The sequence below is a fragment of the Astatotilapia calliptera genome, chromosome 8, assembly GCF_900246225.1.
Source record: "Astatotilapia calliptera chromosome 8, fAstCal1.2, whole genome shotgun sequence".
NCBI classification, from domain to species: domain Eukaryota; kingdom Metazoa; phylum Chordata; class Actinopteri; order Cichliformes; family Cichlidae; genus Astatotilapia; species Astatotilapia calliptera.
In genome coordinates this window covers 1,918,073-1,936,371 of record NC_039309.1, presented here as the reverse complement: position 1 = coordinate 1,936,371, position 18,299 = coordinate 1,918,073, and the positions used below count along the sequence as shown (strand labels likewise).

General features: G+C 45.3%; 1 protein-coding gene across 1 annotated transcript in view; it reads left to right on the top strand.

Annotated features, from left to right (window-relative positions):
- The window catches only part of LOC113027959 (glutamate receptor ionotropic, delta-1-like), a 107,558-nt gene that overhangs the window by 47,744 nt on the left and 41,515 nt on the right, over positions 1-18,299 (top strand). Inside the window, exon 6 of the mRNA XM_026177826.1 lies at positions 17,001-17,102. Coding sequence (XP_026033611.1) covers positions 17,001-17,102 — 102 coding nt within the window. The remainder of the gene's footprint in view (positions 1-17,000; positions 17,103-18,299) is intronic.

The following is an 18,299-nucleotide window of genomic DNA, read 5'->3' as shown; positions in this document are numbered from 1 at the left end:
TTGGGGGGATAAAGATGAGGCTGATCACACACAGGAAAGTTTTCCGGAGTTTCCGACGTGCAGGTAGATGTTTTTTTCCTGGCTGGAGGTGCGATAAGAGCGACTCGCACTCAATTCATTTTCCCCCCACAGTGTTGGTGTTATCCCAATCTCCATCTCCATCTTTCTGTGCTGTCCATGCCTCTCCTCTCTCTCTCCCAGGGCCATTTCTCAAAGCAAATTTTCCCCGCAGATGAAACGCACCACTCCCCTCTCCCTCCTCCAGATCAGGACTGATAGAGATTGAAATGTTATTGCCCTCTTTCCCCTCAAACTTGTGCCGCAGCACTCGCCGCCTTCAGACCTCCCCCGCGTGTTATCCCATCTATCCGTCCTCACTTTTCTCATCTCATTGACTTTTGATGTGTCTTCCCAGCAATTTGTTGCCAGTAAATCGCCCTCCCATGAAAGACGGGGGGAGAAAAAAACGCTGGTATTCTTTCCGTCGCCTTCGATGGGCAGCAGCGACTGAACGTGTGTCGGAAGACATTATGCTCTCGCCCACAATCCTCGGAGGGAGTGTCTGCGAGTCGCAGTTTTTAATCAGACACTGGACAGCTGGGATGACTACAGCAGACAGATAACCTCTTCAGCTTCTAATAGGGGCCCGATTTAGCTGCAGTGGTTATCAAAGTAGGGTGTGAGGACCGTCAGCGGCCCTGCCCGGAGTTCTACGGGGTCGTGGAGCAAAACGAGGAGCATTAAGGACTATTCAGTTACGACTAAATGACTGTTAATTGGTTCAGTTTCTTACTGTCACATGCAGTCTAGTGCTGCTGAACGATGTCGTTTATGTCGTTTGATGCAGTTTCATTTCAGTTTAAATGAATGCATTGCATCATTTTAAAGTTATCCCCCACCGATGACCCCAACGCCACCAGACGCCATTAATTAATGAACTAACAGAGAACCAGAGGTGCTTTGTTTGACTCTAAGTGAACTCGGAGTCTGAGAGGTCATCCGTGACCACCCTAACTCTTATTCTAATCCCAGTTAATTTAGTTTTTTTGTTTTTACTCGTTCTTTCAAGCTGTGACAATCAGGCAACAAAGAAAATTCTTTCTAAGTGATGAACATCAAAACTACTTTTTTACTAAAAAAAGACCGTTTTGCCTCGTTGCAAAGTAAAATGTTTTAGTATTAAGCTGATCAGCGACAATGACTTCCCCCAACACTGTATAGACTTTCTAAAACATATAAAAACATATGAAACTCAGAAGAAACATGCTTGCATGTTTGCACACAGTGCATTCAGCTCCCCCACTCAAAGAAACCGTGTGCATAAATGAGCCACGCCAGCGGCTTCGTCATTAATTTGTTTCAGACTCCCATTTGTTCACATAAGTCCAGTTCTGTTTACATTATACATGCTTCCCTTAGGCAGCATCATTAGAAGACATAGCATACATTTACACTGCTATGCAGATGACACCCAGCTCTATCTGTCCATGAAGCCAGATAACACACACCAATGAGTTAAACTGCAGGAATGTCTTAAAGACATAAAGACCTGGATGGCCGCTAACTTTCTGCTTCTTAATTCAGATCAAACTGAGGTTATTGTACTCGGCCCTGAAAAGCCTAGAAATATGGTATCTAACCAGATTCTTACTCTGGGTGGCATTACCTTGGCCTCCAGTAACACTGTGACGAACCTTGGAGTCATGTTTGACCAGGACATGTCCTTCAACGCACATATTAAACAAATATGTAAGACTGCTTTCTTCCATGTGTGCAACATCTCTAAAGTTAGAAATATCCTGTCATCCAGAGAGCGTATTTCTCCTATACCGGCTTCTCTCCTGGCCTTTAGTCTTCTGTGGAACCAGCTTCCAGTTTGGATTCAGGAGACAGACACTATCTCTACTTTCAAGATTCAAGCTTTCCTCTTTGCTAAAGCATATAGTTAGGGCTGGACCAGGTGACCCTGAATCCTCCCTTAGTTATGCTGCAATAGACGTAGGCTGCCGGGGGATTCCCATGATGCACTGGGTGTTTCTTCTTTAGTCACTATGTGTTTATACACCTCTCTGGATTCAATGGTTTATTATTATGAACCTCTGTCTCTCTCCCACTGCATGTCTTCATCCCGTCTTCCTTCTCTCACCCCAACCATTCGGGGCAGATGACCCCGCCCCTCCCTGAGCCTGATTCTGACGGAGGTTTTTCATTGCCACCATCACCAAGTGCTTGGTCATAGGACTATTGATATGATGTCATGTGATTTTGGGGGTTTCGTCTGTTTTTTGTATTATTGTTTCAATCAACAGTTTACCCAGAAACATGTTTGTTACTATAATTGTTCAAACAGCATAAAGCAGCTGTTTCTAAACGAGATTCAGACTCAGGCCCACCAGCCTCAGTAGTTTATGGTTTCATTGTCCTTTCACACATGCTGCTGTGTTCAAGCATGACTCATAATCATCTATACATTCTTGTTGATCATTTCCCTGTTTCCTGTGTCGTGTCTTTGTTGTTGTTTGCTCTTCTCTGCCTCTGCTCTCTCACAGAAACGCTAAAGAGGTTTGCAGTTATTTTGTGCAGGATAGAAATTACCCACCCATTTGTCCAAAATGGGGACCACATTGTTACCGGCCCTTCTGAAATGAATCCATTAGAAATGTCGGAGAACGAAAATGAGCCTCAGACGGCACTAATTTCTAATCCCTGAGGTAATTTGGAGTCGTTAACAACAATTTGTGCCTTTGAAAACTCGAAGCTTCCTAATTTTTATGAATAATACATAGGAGAAGATAGATATTTCACTCCCTTTTTATTTCTTATTTTTTCAAAGCCACTAAGATGGAGTTTTTTCTTTTCTATTAAAGGCGTGGGCAGTGATGAATGACCGCCGAGATCTTGGACATCCCATAGAGAGACACCAAATTAGGGGAGCTGATAATGGAAGGGCTGAAAAGGAAAAAGCTGTAATGAAACAGAATGATGAAAAGCAGATGTAATGTTTGGATTTCAGATGGGACCCGGTATAGGGCCCATCCCCTCAGTTAGCCAGCTTCTGTTACTCTTTATCTACATTTGTCAAACAAACGCCTTTTGTCAGATTATATGTGATAAATAAACTCTTACTTCATCAAGATATCCTCAGAGCAAACAAAGCTAATGCTAAGCCTCGCTGCGGAGCACTCGATGATTCATCTCGGACACATTTGTGATAACAAGATGAAAAGAAATGCAGGCAGAAATCAAAAGGCTTCAATTCTGCAGTCCGAGACCGACGAGCTGCCTAAATGTGTCCATTTTGAAAGCGATGACATTTTTGTGTTCGCAAAAGGTTGAAATGACCTGCAAAATGCAACAAAAGCACCGAAAATTCGACTAAATGAATTAGATTAAGGGTAAGAGTACTGAAGACTTCTGAAAGCAGCGAGAAAATGTCAGATCAGACTTGTAATTCTGTAAAACAGGAGCTATTCTTTCTTCCAGCTCCATATGTTTTATTCTGCACTCCACTGGTGTCGCTGTGTGATCTGCAGCTCAAAGAAATCTGTATTTATTTTATCTGATACTGGACCTCAGTGCAGCGCATGATTTATGTAGAGCTTATAGAAACGTGCTGTTACCAGTGTCAGCAACGATGTGGAACAGCTAGCAGTGTTAGCCCAGCATCAGCTGCAGAGCGGGTGGAAGTAAAAGACATGCACATCATTTCACTGCACTGTGTTTGTGCTTATTTTGTCTTTGATAAATGTTTCATGCATCTTCCTTTTCTGTATCTGCAGACGATTAAAGTCATCTGCGTTCTACCTGTGCAAAGCGCCATCTTCAAGCTACGTGCTATTTTTCACCTTTTGCAACAGATCTTTAGCACGAAGCTTAAAAACAGAATCTCTCCCACAGAGTCTCCTGATACCACCAACCCTCACAAAGACAGGATGAGCTCATTGCTTCTATTTGTGGGCAGCTGAAGCTGCACGGGTCGATTTCAGAGGCAGGAAGAAGAAAGTGAGATTGTGCGCTCTGAGCGCTATTACCTGATTTTAATGGTTTTTGAGGTCGTGCTCTATTCTTTACATGACTTCTGATTTCTCACGCAGTCACACTCAGTGCTGACATCATTGCTTTAGTGTAGTTATTGTCCTTCCTGCCTCTATGAGCCAATCAGATTCTGTTCTGCATCCCTTTAATCTCAGCGCTCTTCTGCCATTTTGGCTCTCTGACTCTTTCGGGCAATGATATCCTCATTTTTTGTGCTTCCCTCGCCTTTTAAACCATGTCTGATTCTGCTAGCGACATGCTCGACGCTGCTGTCCTCTCCAGCCACGATCAGGAAGTCATCTGACTCCTCACCTGTGAAACATGCTAGCTGAACAAGGTCCTGTGTACTCTTAGTTAAACTTTCTCAACAAGCCTCCATTCCTGCTCTCGCTGCTCCATCAAAGAGCATCGCTCATTGATGTGGAAGAACCAGGAAGTCTGCTGGAACCGACTCCAGTATTAGTAAAGGTAAAGCGGTCCATACTGCGGAGGTTCTCTTCGTCCTCCCCCGTTAGCCCCCGAGATTACAAATAGCACCTGATTCAGATCTCTGACTCTCACTCAGGGGGCTGTTCTCCCCGGACCTCCAGCCTCCACATCCTCACCACAGTGTACCCTGTCATCCAGATCTCCCACTTCCCCACTGCACTATCCCTGCTTCGCTTGGGTCAGCTAGCTGTGCACAAAGTCTCTCCAACATTAAACTGACGTACATGTAAAGATCTCAACGTTAGCCTAGCAGTTGTTCTCCAATCATCTGATCCATCCCTGTGCAGACATGTGTCCATCAGTGAGTTTGAGGTTGCCTTTGGCATTTACTGACATTTTATGCACAGTTTATCGAGAGCAAAGGCGAGACCTGGATGCTTATCCAGTACAGAGGGTGCTCTGTTGGTATCCAGCAAATTTACCCTCTGCACTTCATTGTCAACAAGCCTCTGCTCCACCTGCGGCCATATTGGGCTCCGAGCTTCTCTAAGCCCTCGACTACCCTTTACACCTTTGGGTTCGACAAGTCCAGCTGCTCCTTCTCTGCTTGCCATAATTCCCATTGAGCTGTTCTTGCTCAATGGCCCCTCAGTCAATACTGTCAGGCTGATTAAGTTAGCTCGCTGCACAGCATGTCTGTCAAAAGCCGGCATCGCTGACGGTAGGGCTGTTCGATATAACGATATATATCGGATGACGATATACAAACGTCTGTCGTTTCATTTTATGCTATCGTTTGTTTCGTGGTGTCGCAAAATAAACTGTTTAAGGCGATATGTTTTCATGTTTTGATTTCACTGTAGTGGCTATATTCATTTCTTAAAGTTCTCTTTCTCTTATATTTAATATAACCACACTACGGACGGACAAGCGCCTGTTTTTATGGGTTGTCGTTAGCACCAACGACGGTGACAGCATCGCGTGTCCGCTTGTTTATTTTCCACATAAACCTTTCACAATAAAGCTCAAGATCCTGTTGAGACTTTTCAAAATAAACTGAATCACGTGAAAGATGCAGATTATTTACGGATGAGAAGCAAAAAACCAGGTGCTAAAAAATAAAGCTTAGACTCAAACGTTAGAACAGGCTTTTCCCCGCAGCACGCCGTGTGATAAATACTCAAAGAAAACGGCGCCGTTACAACTTATGTCTAAAAATGTGTCGTTTCATGCATCGTTAAAACTCCAGCTACATGACGCACAGCTGGAAACACTTCATGCAAGTCGAGCTGCCCGAGATTCACAGAATTTACAGAAAATGTTAAATTTTTGTGATTTATATCGTTATCGGACGATAGATGTCTGATATCGGGACGTGAGATTTTGGTCCTATCGCACAGCCCTGACTGACATATTCAAAATCGTCCCCCATTCATCCATCCCTGAATCCTGATTCTGGGTCTGAGTTAAATTAATGTTCAGGTGCCTGTGTTCGATCCAGTCTCCAAAGCGCTCTGTTGGATTCTGTTAAACTCCCCTTTCAGCTGAGAAAACACTCGGTGCTGCTACCAGTCTGGAGGTTTTAGGCACAACTCACATCTGTGGAATCCCTCAGTCGTCTCTGTCGCTTCAGTTACCGTCCCTGCTCGGTCTCCTTAGTGTCACCATGCCCATCACTGTCCCATGTAGGAACTTGGTTTTCCAATCAGCGATCAGTTGCGTTCCCCTCTTTACTCTCGCTGGCTGTAAAAACTGCTCGGCTGGATTTTTGGAAAGGTTTGGGTTACATGATGCTCCGTTGCAACAGTAACATTTGGAAATCCATTTGCATTTAAATGTGACACCAAGAGATCCGAGCATCCATATGTGACAGTTTGGAAGTGTTATGACAATACTGAGTCATCTCAGTGTTATAAATCTGGTGTGTTATGGCGCCATTGCTAAAGGACACACTGAGCATTTATGAAACTCATGTTTGATGCCCTGAGAATAAAAACTGCTCGTGCTGTTATTATTTTGCATGTCTGGCTTCATTTGGTGAACTCGATCAGAAACATTAGGAAAAAATGGACGAAAAGTTCAGCAAAAATGTTAAATTGGGGAAAGTTTGACGTTAGCAGTTGTTGAGCGGTTGAGACTTCTCGCTTTGGACCAGAGGTCACGGTGGGACCTTCGGCTCTTTCTCTGACGGCCTCCATTATTTATTTAAATCAGCTACGTAACGTATTCTGTGGTGAAGCCATCAGTGTCAGCTAAGACGACTTCACACGGCAGAAAACAGGATTTTCCGAATGTTCGTAATCCAGTGAAGGTTGAATATGAAGCGCGGCTCTGCGGAGTCCCTGCAGCAGCGCTAATTATCCGCCACCCACCAACCGTCCTTTAGATGAACAAAAAAGGTAGAAATCAAAAGCTGGCAAATACACACACGTGTGCACTAATTACCATTCGTATCACTGTTTCCTTTGAAAAGGCCCCGGAGAGCGTAACTTTGTGTAGATTAGAAAAATCAAAGCAGTTTCATAACAGTAAAATGCATCAGAGAGTCTCCTGAGAAGAGTGTGGAGTAGAAATCCTGCTCAGCGTGTGTGTGTGTGTGTGTGTGTGTGTGTGTGTGTGTGTGTGTGTGTGTGTGTGTGTGTGTGTGTGTGTGTGTGTGTGTGTGTGTGGACCTGACATTACTGTGTTTGTCTGTCCTTGGAGAAAATCTGTTTACTTCAGCAAAATCTCCTCATCCAGCTTTTGCCTTCGCACTTCACGTGTGCGCACTGTGTGGGTATTACTGCACACTGTCTCCCATTAGTGGAACATCATACGTGCTTTGTGTTGAAGTGCTTCACTTTCAGAGTGAAGTTTATTGATGATAATTTGAGTTCAGTGACAGTGCGTCACTGCCTCGAGCCTAAAACCAGCGTGGTGGTGTTAAAGTGGTGCAATGAGCTCCACATAAAATTATATGAAACAGGACACGTTTTTAGTCAGTGTCAGACCGACAGGATCAACACGTGCCTAACTTTTACCATGATGACCAGAGATGGCGCGTTACTGTAAACCGATTACTTTTTTCAAGTAACGAGTAAAGTAAGGGATTACTATTGCAAACGGTAATTAGATTACCGTTACTTTCCCGTAGGAACGCTGCGTTACTGCGTTACTAAAACCGTGATTTTTTTGCGAGAATGTCTCACGACAGTGACGTAAGCGAGTGCGCCGTTAGTGACAACAGCTGTGTGCAGATCAACAATGGATCATATATCGAGTGCAGAGAGAGTATGAGCGTGCAGCGTTTAAAGCGTGGAAGTACTGACCTTACTTTGAGTTTGATTCCATAAAAAGTGACAAAAACATTAGTGTCCGCTGTGCGTGGGAAGAAAACTTTTTACAGCGAAAAAACCCCTAAACTTCCAACAAGCACCGAGTAGCTACGAGGTAATGGGAAACTCACAGAGAAACTCACGGATTCTTCCACTGACCGCGGCACACCTGCACCAGGGTAACCCTCCGCCTACCCCACTCCTGCTTTACAGACGAAAATAGAGCAACAGGACCGCTGAGTCTGTGACTTTATTTATTTTCTGCTGTGTTTTACTTGCATCTATTTGAAAGACTGAGTGTAAACACACAAAATATTTTATTTTATGTGCTGGAATGTGCAGAAAATAGCTTTAAATGTTAAACTAATTTCTTCCAGTCAGAGAATGTTGCAGATAATTAAATGTTTGCTTGATGCATAAAGTTAAAAGATTAAAACTAATAAAACAAGTTTTAAAAAGAGACTTTTCCATTTGATTACATTTTGTATGATGGATTATGTAGAAAAAGTAGAATTGGGCTGAAAGATCTATCACTTTATCACCTCTTCAGGTTGTAAATCGTGTTTTTAAAAAGTAACTAAGTAATTAATTACTTTTGAAAATAAGTAATCAGTAAAGTAATGGGATTACTTTTTGGGGGAGCTAATCTGTAATTAGTTACTGATTACTTTTTTCAAGTAACTTGACCAACACTGATGATGACAAACACATGCACAGACAGTGAACACAGCACAGCTGGAGATCGCTTCATCTTTGTCCATGTTTGCAGAAAGTTCCGGGCACAAAGAGTCCAGCCGATAAGCTTTTTTGTGGTGCGTGTAACCGTAGCAAACATGACCGCAGACACTTTTCTGGATATCAGAGAGCTCGCTCGGTTCTTAATGGGCTTAAATGAAGAGGCGGGGCTCCTTTGATTATCCTGGCCGTACGTGCTCGGCAAAGTGCCGCTGGGTCGACCGAGAAAGATGATTTACTGCAGATAAACAAACAAGGAGCCCACACTTAATTACAGAAATAAGAAGACGTTACAGTAGCCGCCCACACGGCGTGACTGACGGGGGATCTCTGGGACATGTATAACTGCAGTGACAGCCGAGGGAAGATGGGCCCAGTGCTGTAAATCTCACCCTATAAAAGTCCATTTAAATCTTTAATCAGAAAAGGGATGTGGAGGAGGTGAAGGTGTGGAAGTAAAAAAAAAGAGGGGGTGGGGGGTGAGAAATGGTAGCAAACGCTGGCATTTCACTCCGCTGTCCACGGGGGAGTGAGCTACAGAAATACAGCCAGTGCAGCCTTTCAGATGACAGGAGGGGGAGAGGCCTGACATTTGAGGAAAAGGAAAGAAGCCGAGAGGACGGGAATAATGCATGAGCGCCGGCGCTGCGAGTGAGGGAGAGATTTATCCGCCACGTTGACCTCCACGGGGAGGAGAGCACGACGTTAAGACAGAAGGCGGATGTGAAGTGAACACTGTGTGGAGCGTTTCTGAGGATTCCTGAATTGACAGGGATTTGATTTAAGCCTCACTTCATCAGATAGTCTGTTTTAAATTGAAACCTCCTCGCTAGAGACTGAAAAGTCACCGAGTCGAGTCCAAACACTGGCTCGCCAGCAGAATCCAACCACTGCAGAACAATGACGCAGCTTTCAGGAGCCTTCTTCTCATTATTTAGCGTTCGGCCCATCAGTGGCAGTGTGCAGCTTGTGGCCTCGTCTCCATGTGCACGTTACTTGGACGCCGGGGTAAACATGATTGAAGACCGAGAGTATGCCTCCTCGTGGTGGTGAAACCCCCTGGACGATGCAGAGAAACTGCTTAGGGATGGCTCAAGTCGCACCACGACAGAGAAAATGTTGACCTGGCCTCTAATTTCCCCAGATGTCCATTATCCATCCGAGACCCAGCTTCACCTCCCAAAGATCCCCATTGCTCACATTTATCGTTATTTAAAGGAGAGTAGGTGGAAATAAAATAATATGTGGTAAAGCTGCACCTGGTGAAGATTCATAGATTCATTATGTAATCACCGAATTACTGCTGAGGTCGGTTCACTACGCTGACAGCCCGGGATATAAAGAAAAGAAGAATGAATTCAAGTAATGAAGTTTCCTTTGGAAACATGTTCACATTCAGAGTTTTGAAGAATTAGATGAAGGTCGAGTTTCACAACCTAATCATTTCATGGCAGGACGCATGAAAGGCTGCAGACACTGCAGCTGAATGAAAAGCAGCCGGTTCATCACTTCATGCTCGGTCAGAGTCAAGCAGTTTTAATGAAAGTCCCTCTTTTTTACTCTGTATGTGGGCAAAACAGTGAGTGGATGAACCTTAAAAGACCTCTTTGGTGCTGCCGGAGCTTTTTACAGCAGTTTTAATGCAATTATTGGACAAATAATACATCTGCTGTGCGCTTAATGGTGCGAAAGGACCGTCTAGGAAGTCTGACCTCCAGTTTTGCTCAGTGAAATTCTCCGTTTATTTGATTCATGGGTGTAGCTTCGCATCTAAAGCCGAGCTTATACTCTGCTGTGGCCACCGGGGCACGTGCATCACGGGTGGCTGTAGCTCAGGAGGTCACCTACTGATCGGAAGGTCGGTGGTTCGATCCCTGGCTCCTCCAGTCTGCATGTCAAGTATCCTTGGGCAAGATACTAACCCCAACTTGCTCTCCGATGCATCCATCGGAGTGTGAATGTGTATGAATGTCATTAGAAAGCACTAAGTGTAGATAAAGTGCTTGTGAGAATTGGGTGAATGAGGCATGTTGTATAGAGCTTTGAGTACTCCGTGAGAGTAGAAAAGCGCTGTATAAGAATCAGTCCATTTACCATCACATCCATGATGAAATGTACGTCACCGGGTTGGGGTGTGCTTGGGTACGTTTCCACAGAACGCTTGAACCATTTGGCATCAGCTGATTAGCCTAATTCTTTGGCTCGTAAAACCGTAACGTTGTTACACTTTGAGGCCTGGATGTCACAAACCAGTGGGTGGCGCCACCTTCCTGAAAAGCCGAGGTTTGGCCTTTTAGACTGAGATTGTTGGTGTTCGTCAGATATATGGAGGGATGATGTGTCTTTAGCCAAGTGTTAGCAGATGTACAAATGGTAGAAAAGCACACAAAGTGTGAGCTATGCTGTGAGTTTAACACCTGAAAAGGTTTATGCTCGGCAGCATTGCTCTATTTGTGTGTCTCGACATTTAATGTAACCTTTACCAACTCGTTTGTTTTATTGTCATTGCAGAAAGATAAATAACATCAGGTCCGTTATTAATGCTTGAGTCCATCCTTACAGTATATAATCCCTGTACTCTGCACACAGTGCAGCTAGGTTTGTGGGTATTAGTTTGAATCATCAGTTTGTTTTCAAGAAATCCAGGGGACATAAATATGAATTAATTGAATAAAAGAAGCGTCAGATATGGTTGTGCTCTGAGCTGAAGCTGTTCTGAAACACCAACCGTCCCTCGACACGTTCTCGGAGCACGCCTCATATTTTTGTTGTGTCCTCGTGCTCTCATTACCGGCTCCCCTCACAGCGCAGAGCAACGTGGCTGCCGTAAGTCAGCAGAACGAGCTGCAGTTAGAAAGACAGGCCGTTCGCCTGGGACTGTCTGGCATTTTGGAAAATCTATTTCTGCTATTAATAATCTAATAATTGTCAGGAATTATAGGTGGTGTGTTCACGGTGATGTGCAGCTGGGCCTCTTTGGTGCAGAACAAACTGCCTTCGTTATTTCTTCAAAGTTTAGTTTTGTTCAAGTGCAGTAAAAAGTGTTGATAGCCAGAAAAAAGACCATTTTCTTTTCTATCGATAATTAAAAGCAGATAAAAGAAACATTTTTCAGCATTTGTTCTGCTGGGACGTAAAGTCGTCCTCAGCCAGTAACCCCAGCAGGTCAGCTGACCTGGGTGCCAGCTGACTGATGACTCACTGATTAGCCTTCTACGTAGCCTTTTGAAAAACCTTAAGTATAGCTCATGCAACTTAAGCAATTTGAGCTGTTTAGGCATCCATACAGTTACTGCAGCCTCTGCAAACCACTTGGCAACCCCCCTTCAGCCAGGACTGTGTCACTGTTACAGCTGCTGTCGTTCATGCTTGGTTTCCGTCACTGTTGCCTCTTACTCAAACATAGCTCCTTCACAGCACTGATTAGCATAAAGTGTTTTGTCTCTTTTGATCTTCCAGCAGCAGTTAACAGAGATCTCGAGCTCAGAACAAAAAGTAGGCTCCTTCTCCTTCGGGCTGTGTGGCTCAGGCTTGTTCTCCGTCCTGCAGGTCATCTATCACATTAGCATTTAGCAGCAGCTTTGTGTCAGTCCTGAACAACGGTGTGCTGCAGTGCCCCGTTTACAGAGACCAGTGCTGCCGGGGAGCGAGCCGAACTACAGCTGGGCTGTAATGAGATGCTTGGGCTGTGTTGCTGTGCCTGCTCTCCCACATCAGTGCTGCGTTAAATCCTCACAAAGACGTCGCGCTCCTGTCTGAAAGTTTGAAACTAGCTTTTGTAACTATGTAACTAATATTTGTTTCTTCCCGTGTTGTTAGCTTCCTTTGGCTCAGTTAGCTGGCCTGTTGAGAGACACAGCAGCTCATAAAGCCATCTGCCATCTCAAGACCCTTCAGTTTTCCCAGCATGCCACTCCTCCCTTGATGATGTGGCATCACGCGCTCTTACTGTTGCCGTAGCGCCTTCTCTTCTATCCAGTCATGTCTTCCCTTTCACACCCGACTTCCCTCTGATTTACAGCACGTGATGCACTTTCTCCAAACCCAAATCCCAGCAGAGAGCACAGCTGTGCGTGTTTAGCTTCCAGGGGAAATCATCCTCACTCTGCTTTTTCTTTAAACTTCTGGTGCATGTCTTCATATCAGTTTTGATTTGCGAGGCATTAAATATAATTGTGTGTTGGCTATGTGTTTACTCAAGTGAAGCGGGAAAGTTAAATGAAGGATTGTAAAATGCGTGCAGGCTACACGACACCGCCTTTAAAAGAAAATCACACTTTCCATTGTAGCATTAACATTTAATGCCATCTAAGAGCCTGCAAAGCCTGAAGTATTGCATTTGTAGGACATTAAAGGAAGCACCAAACGTGAATCGTGGACTTATTTCAACCACAGCCGCCGAATCTGTTCACGAGTTTGTGCTGCAAACACACTTAATAATGCGACAGGGACGGCGATGTCCCATTCTGGCCTGCAGGCAGCAGACGTCCCACCGGCTCTGCTGTGTCTTACTGTCACTGACGACCCAGAGGGAACAAAAAGCACTTCATCGCTGCTGGGAGGGGGGGGGGTCATATTCTTCTTCTTCTCTTCTGGTCGATTTCAGCGCCCGCTGCGATGGTCCAACAGTTCAAATAAGAAAAGACTTGAAGCGGAGCTGGTGCTTCAAACTGTGGAGATTATTTCTGTGTGTCTGCGAGTTAATGAAGACCACCCCACTGTGTCACACACATAAAGAAAAACGAGGGTCTGAGATCATCTAAAGGACAGCGCTGCTCAGAATAGCTCCATGATTATTAAACAAGTGCTCCCTCCTTCCTTCCTTCTCCGCCTCCTTCCTCTCATCTCCATTTAGCCTCGTTCTCTCCGCTTCCCCATCAGCCTCGCCTCGCTCGCCGCCTCGCTCATTCTGTTCGTCTCATCCTGAACTCGTGTAGACGCCGTGTTTGTTTGCAGGGCGTGAGCACGGAGTGGGCATCGTACAGGCTGTGAAGCCCTTTGAGACTAACGTGATGTTGTGTGACACAGATTATTAGACTTGACAGACTCCTTCCTCATGTCTGTCCTATTTCTCTGTTTAAACTATAAACACCAGCTGTGTCTGACGCCTGGTACCACTTATCAGTTTTTGGTGTGCAAAGCTAAATCCAACCATCAAAAGCTGGATTTTTCCAAGGCCTGAGAAGCAACCAGAACTGCAGTTCCACTAATGTCCACTCGAGGCTGGAGCCAAACAAGGAGAGCACTGCGAGACAGGATTAAAGCAGAAAGTTCGGCATGGCTGTAACTAACACAACATCTAAGAAGTCAGTGTTTTGGTCAGAATGAATGCAAACACTTGCAACAGGAAGTCAGCGATGACTATTTTATGTTCTGGTCACCTGGTAAGAGGCGACCTGTCTCCAACCATCAGGGTCAGGCAGTCAGACTGATCGCCAGCGTGTTGCAGTCAGTCGGGCCTGATTTAGACTTCGGTGACTCTTTGTACAGCCCACCATGTAACCTGTGTCAGTGTAAGTTGTGTTACTTACACTAAGTACCAAACAGACCAATCACAACAGTCTTGGGCCGCATTGACCTGACGTGCCGTTACGTTTCTGTAAGTGTGAGCAAAGCTACGCCGCAGGTCACGTCGCTGGGTTTGGAAAAAGGTTTGTGGTTAAGATGTAGCATAAAATCCCGGTCAGTTTACATATGGATCACGTCTCTTTGCAGTGGAGGGCTCAGCTGGCTGTATTCTGAGTTAAACTGCTGTCCTGCAGCTTTTACGTCACTATTTGCAGATTTTTGAACTTCTGGTTCAGATCTGTGAGGTCCTGGCTGGATGCTGGATGTGATACCTGTATTCCAGACAGATGCCTGCCAGGTTGACTCATTCGGTTGCAGACTGATAGCAGACTGACTTTGTCTCATTGCTGTCTTTCAGTAATGCTTTAACAAACTGTGTCCAAAGTGAATGCTGAATACAGAGGATGAGAACAGCACCTACATATCTGATTTTTAATGATATTTTTCCTGCTTTCCAAAGACGATGCAGCAGCCGTGCAGCTTTCAGCTGCTCGTTACATGTGACTGCAGCACCATCATTAGCAAAGCGGTTGGTTGCAGGCGCTCGTGTCGTGTTGGCAGCGTGTCACCGTGCGACCCCGGCTGGATGTTTACAGCTCCACGCATGACAAACCGCGCCGCGTGTTTAGCTCAACAACGCTAATTAAAACGTCCTGTCAGAGGTTAGCGAGCATGCTAACGTTAACCACCGTCTAACATTAGACACTGCACGGCTCATCGCTCCGGCTTCTAAGCACTGACCTGTTTTTTCCTTCCATAGATTTCTTTCCCCATTTATTATGCTCCTGCATGAAGCTGCTCGTGAACTGATTTGTGTAATTGTGCAACACAATGAGCGTGCACTCATCACGGAGCTGCAGTGAAGCTCTGTTTCCTTCACAAGAAGCAAAACTGCTCAGCGTGTGCAAACTGAAGTGGAAGAGAATCAAACCTTCAGCCTCCACCATCCCACCTGATCGATAAATCTGTGTGTGTGTGTCTTCAATAACAAACAGAAACTCACACACCGCCTCCCTGCACAGGAAGGACAACACAAGGCTGCTTTTGTCTGTTTGTGTGTTTCCATGGTGACTGAAACAACTGAAAAAGGCACGGACGAACGCAGAGAGCTAAATGGACGGGGGGGGGGAGGCTCTAATGGCAAACATTTATTTTAAGCAAAGAGCTAAAAATCAAAGTGAAAAACGCCGCCTGCTCTGACTGAGGGAGGTTATCGATCCTCGGTCTGCTCTGAAAATCTGTCCCCACAAGTCAGAGCGAGTCCTTCACAGAGATGTTTGTGTCAGACAATCAGATTCAACATGGAAGGAAAACTCAGATTTTTAAGGTTAAACTCTAGAGACTAGGGCTGGGCCATATCATACCGTTCACAGTAATACCGGTGTAATGTTGGGCAAAGATAAGAAAATGAAATATGGCGATAGAATATGGGTAAAACGCGCATGCGCAGTGCCTTTGTTTACATACGCACATGGCGGCGACGGAGAATGAGAAGAGTGAAAGTGGATCGTTGAGTGAAACAGATGAACCAGAACTGGTTTGTAAAAATGCTGCAGCTTCACTGGTGTGGAACTGGTTCAGCTTTCGTCCGTCAGATACACAACAAAGCACTATTTTTGGTAGAGCATGCTAGCGGGCCGTCGTTATTACCGTGTTGTTTGGAAAATACGGCGCACTTAAAATCAATCCTTTGATTTTTCTGAAAGTCGACAGAGCCCCTTATAATCCCGTGTGCCTTATGTATGAACTCTGGTTGTGTTTACTGACCTCGAAACGATTTTATGTGCACGGCGCTGGAAAATCTGTCAGATGTTTCAGTACGACTTTGCTGAGCTTAATCTGAAGCTCTTATGAAAGACTTCATTTCAAACTTGTGTTGGATAAGTAAGGAAGTGCAGTATTTGTACAGATATGAATACTTTGTGCCCGGCTCGTCTCTCACTGACTAACTGATTGGTAACTATGCCAATAAAATACAACATAGACTCTTGTCTTATTAATGAATTCATGTATTTATTTTGATTTGACCAAAAGAAAGATCAGTAACTGTCTGACCTGCTTGGTTTTTAAGTTTTTAAAAGGATGGAGCCGCCTCCTCAGACTGTACTCAGTAATCAATAATGTGAACCTCTCTCTGCTGTGGCTCTGAGTTGTGTTCAGCTGCTTCCTGCATGGACAGGTGAGTTTGCACCTGTGAGTGAGGAGTGTCTTTATCGGCTGATTTTTCATGAAATCATGAAATAATAAAATCTGAATTCTGACTTTGTCGCCTGTTTGTGACCCGTCAGTGAATCTGTCCGTTTTTATATTTTTTAAATTTACTCAAAAGAAGGGGTTGCTGTAATTAGATTACTTTATGCAGGCATAGAGAATTACATTGAAGCTATTATGGGATGCTCGTATTAACGCACTTCATTTTCATTGTTAAGCTTCAAAGGGGAGAATCTGTAAGAGGACTTCATTTAAGTGAGCCGTGATGTGTGAGTGTGCTCGATGAACTCGTGATGCTCTCTGAGAGGCTGTTTGGGCCTCTGAGAGCGCTGCTGGAGCTGGCGGGAGGTTTTTAGGGGGGCTGTGGACCTAATTAGGTCAGGTTGGTTTTGTGTGTGGCTGGAAATGTGCACAATGAAGCCACACCGGAGTGGTTTTCTGGCAGGCTCTTATTTTGATTCATTTAATACATTTTTTGGCCTCATTGTCTCCGTCTGATTCGCAGCGGCGCGCTCTGAAACCTGATGAGGCCGAGGAGTAAATGGTAAAATTGCAGCCTGTGAGCCGGGCAGCATGATTCCACCGCGCTTTGTTCCCCGGGAGGGCTGCTCGCACGCGGACACACGAACCGATCGCATCTCAGTGTGCTGCGGCTGATGTCTCCACTGTACATTGTTTGTTTACAGTCTGTCTCCTGTTGCCCCGCAGCTCGCCACGTGGGACTCGGTTCACGGCCTGAACGGCAGCCTGAAGGAGAGCCGGATAGAGAACGGCATGCAGGGAGTCACGGTCAAAGTGGTCACGTTGCTGGTAAGTGGACGCTATCGTGGACACAATCAGTCGATCCATCTTCCTGTAAGAAAGGAGAGCACAAGCTGACCAGAAAACACGAGGTCAAAGGTCAAGACTTTTCATTTCCTCATAGTCTTCTTATTGTAAGCAGAGGGGTGGTCCTTTGTGATCATTAGAAAGAAGTAGGTTTAAGGGTCCCGGTGACAGCAGAGTAATCGGGGTAATCAGAGTAATCGGGGTAATCAGAGTAATCAGAGTAATCGGGGTAATCAGAGTAATCGGGGTAATCAGGGTAATCGGGGTAATCAGGGTAATCAGAGTAATCGGGTATTTCAGACGTCCCTTCCTTCAGCAGTGTTTGGTGTCCTCGGTCAGATGAGATTTGTTGGAATCCGAGGTTTGGTGCTCGGATGCCTTGTGCATGATAAAGATCTGCAGTAGCTGAATATCTCTTGTTAGCATTCACTGATGCTCCCTGCAGCTCCAAGAGCGTGCGATCCAGAGGAGGGCGGGCGCTGCATGGCGAGTAAATCAACAGCATAAACAGTGAAGCATCGCAGCGCCGTGTTTACATCCGTGCTGCTTGCGTTACGATGGATAGATCCACTCCAGGGTTGTTGTACTTGTTGTTATTATTACAGCATTTTCAGTTCAGTCCTTTAAGCGTCGGTTCAACTGCGTCTCAAAAATATCAGCACAAAATAAACCCCAGAGAATCCACAGAAAGCTCTCAGCCAATAGAAGAACTGCTTTGTACGTTTTTAGGTTTGGTGTTTGATCAGCTTCGAGTCTCCGCGCTCGCTCGTGTTTCTCGGTCTAAGCAGCTCCTCAGGTCGCTGTGATTAGAAACACCAGCAGCAGCTTCCTCCAGCACTTCCTCTCGTGCCGGCACAGCGGCGTGGAGACGCAGGTGTAACCGAGCGAGACTAATACCTTTACCCTGCCATTCATCCACTGCAGCTGCAACACTTCAGGTCTCACGCTGCCAGAAACCTGCCCTCAACACTTTAACCACCAAACTCGGCACCCGTGCTTTTCTACGGAGAAACACAGCATGTGCCTCTGTGAACCTTCTTTATCCCGAGCACGCTGTTGTTTTAGGCTCTGCTCAGAGTCAAAGCGAGCCTCTCAGCGTGGCCTGTGGGAACAGCCCCCGCAGTCCCTGATTATTAAACATGGAGGTTCGTGTCATTCAGAAGATGAGGAGACGACGCC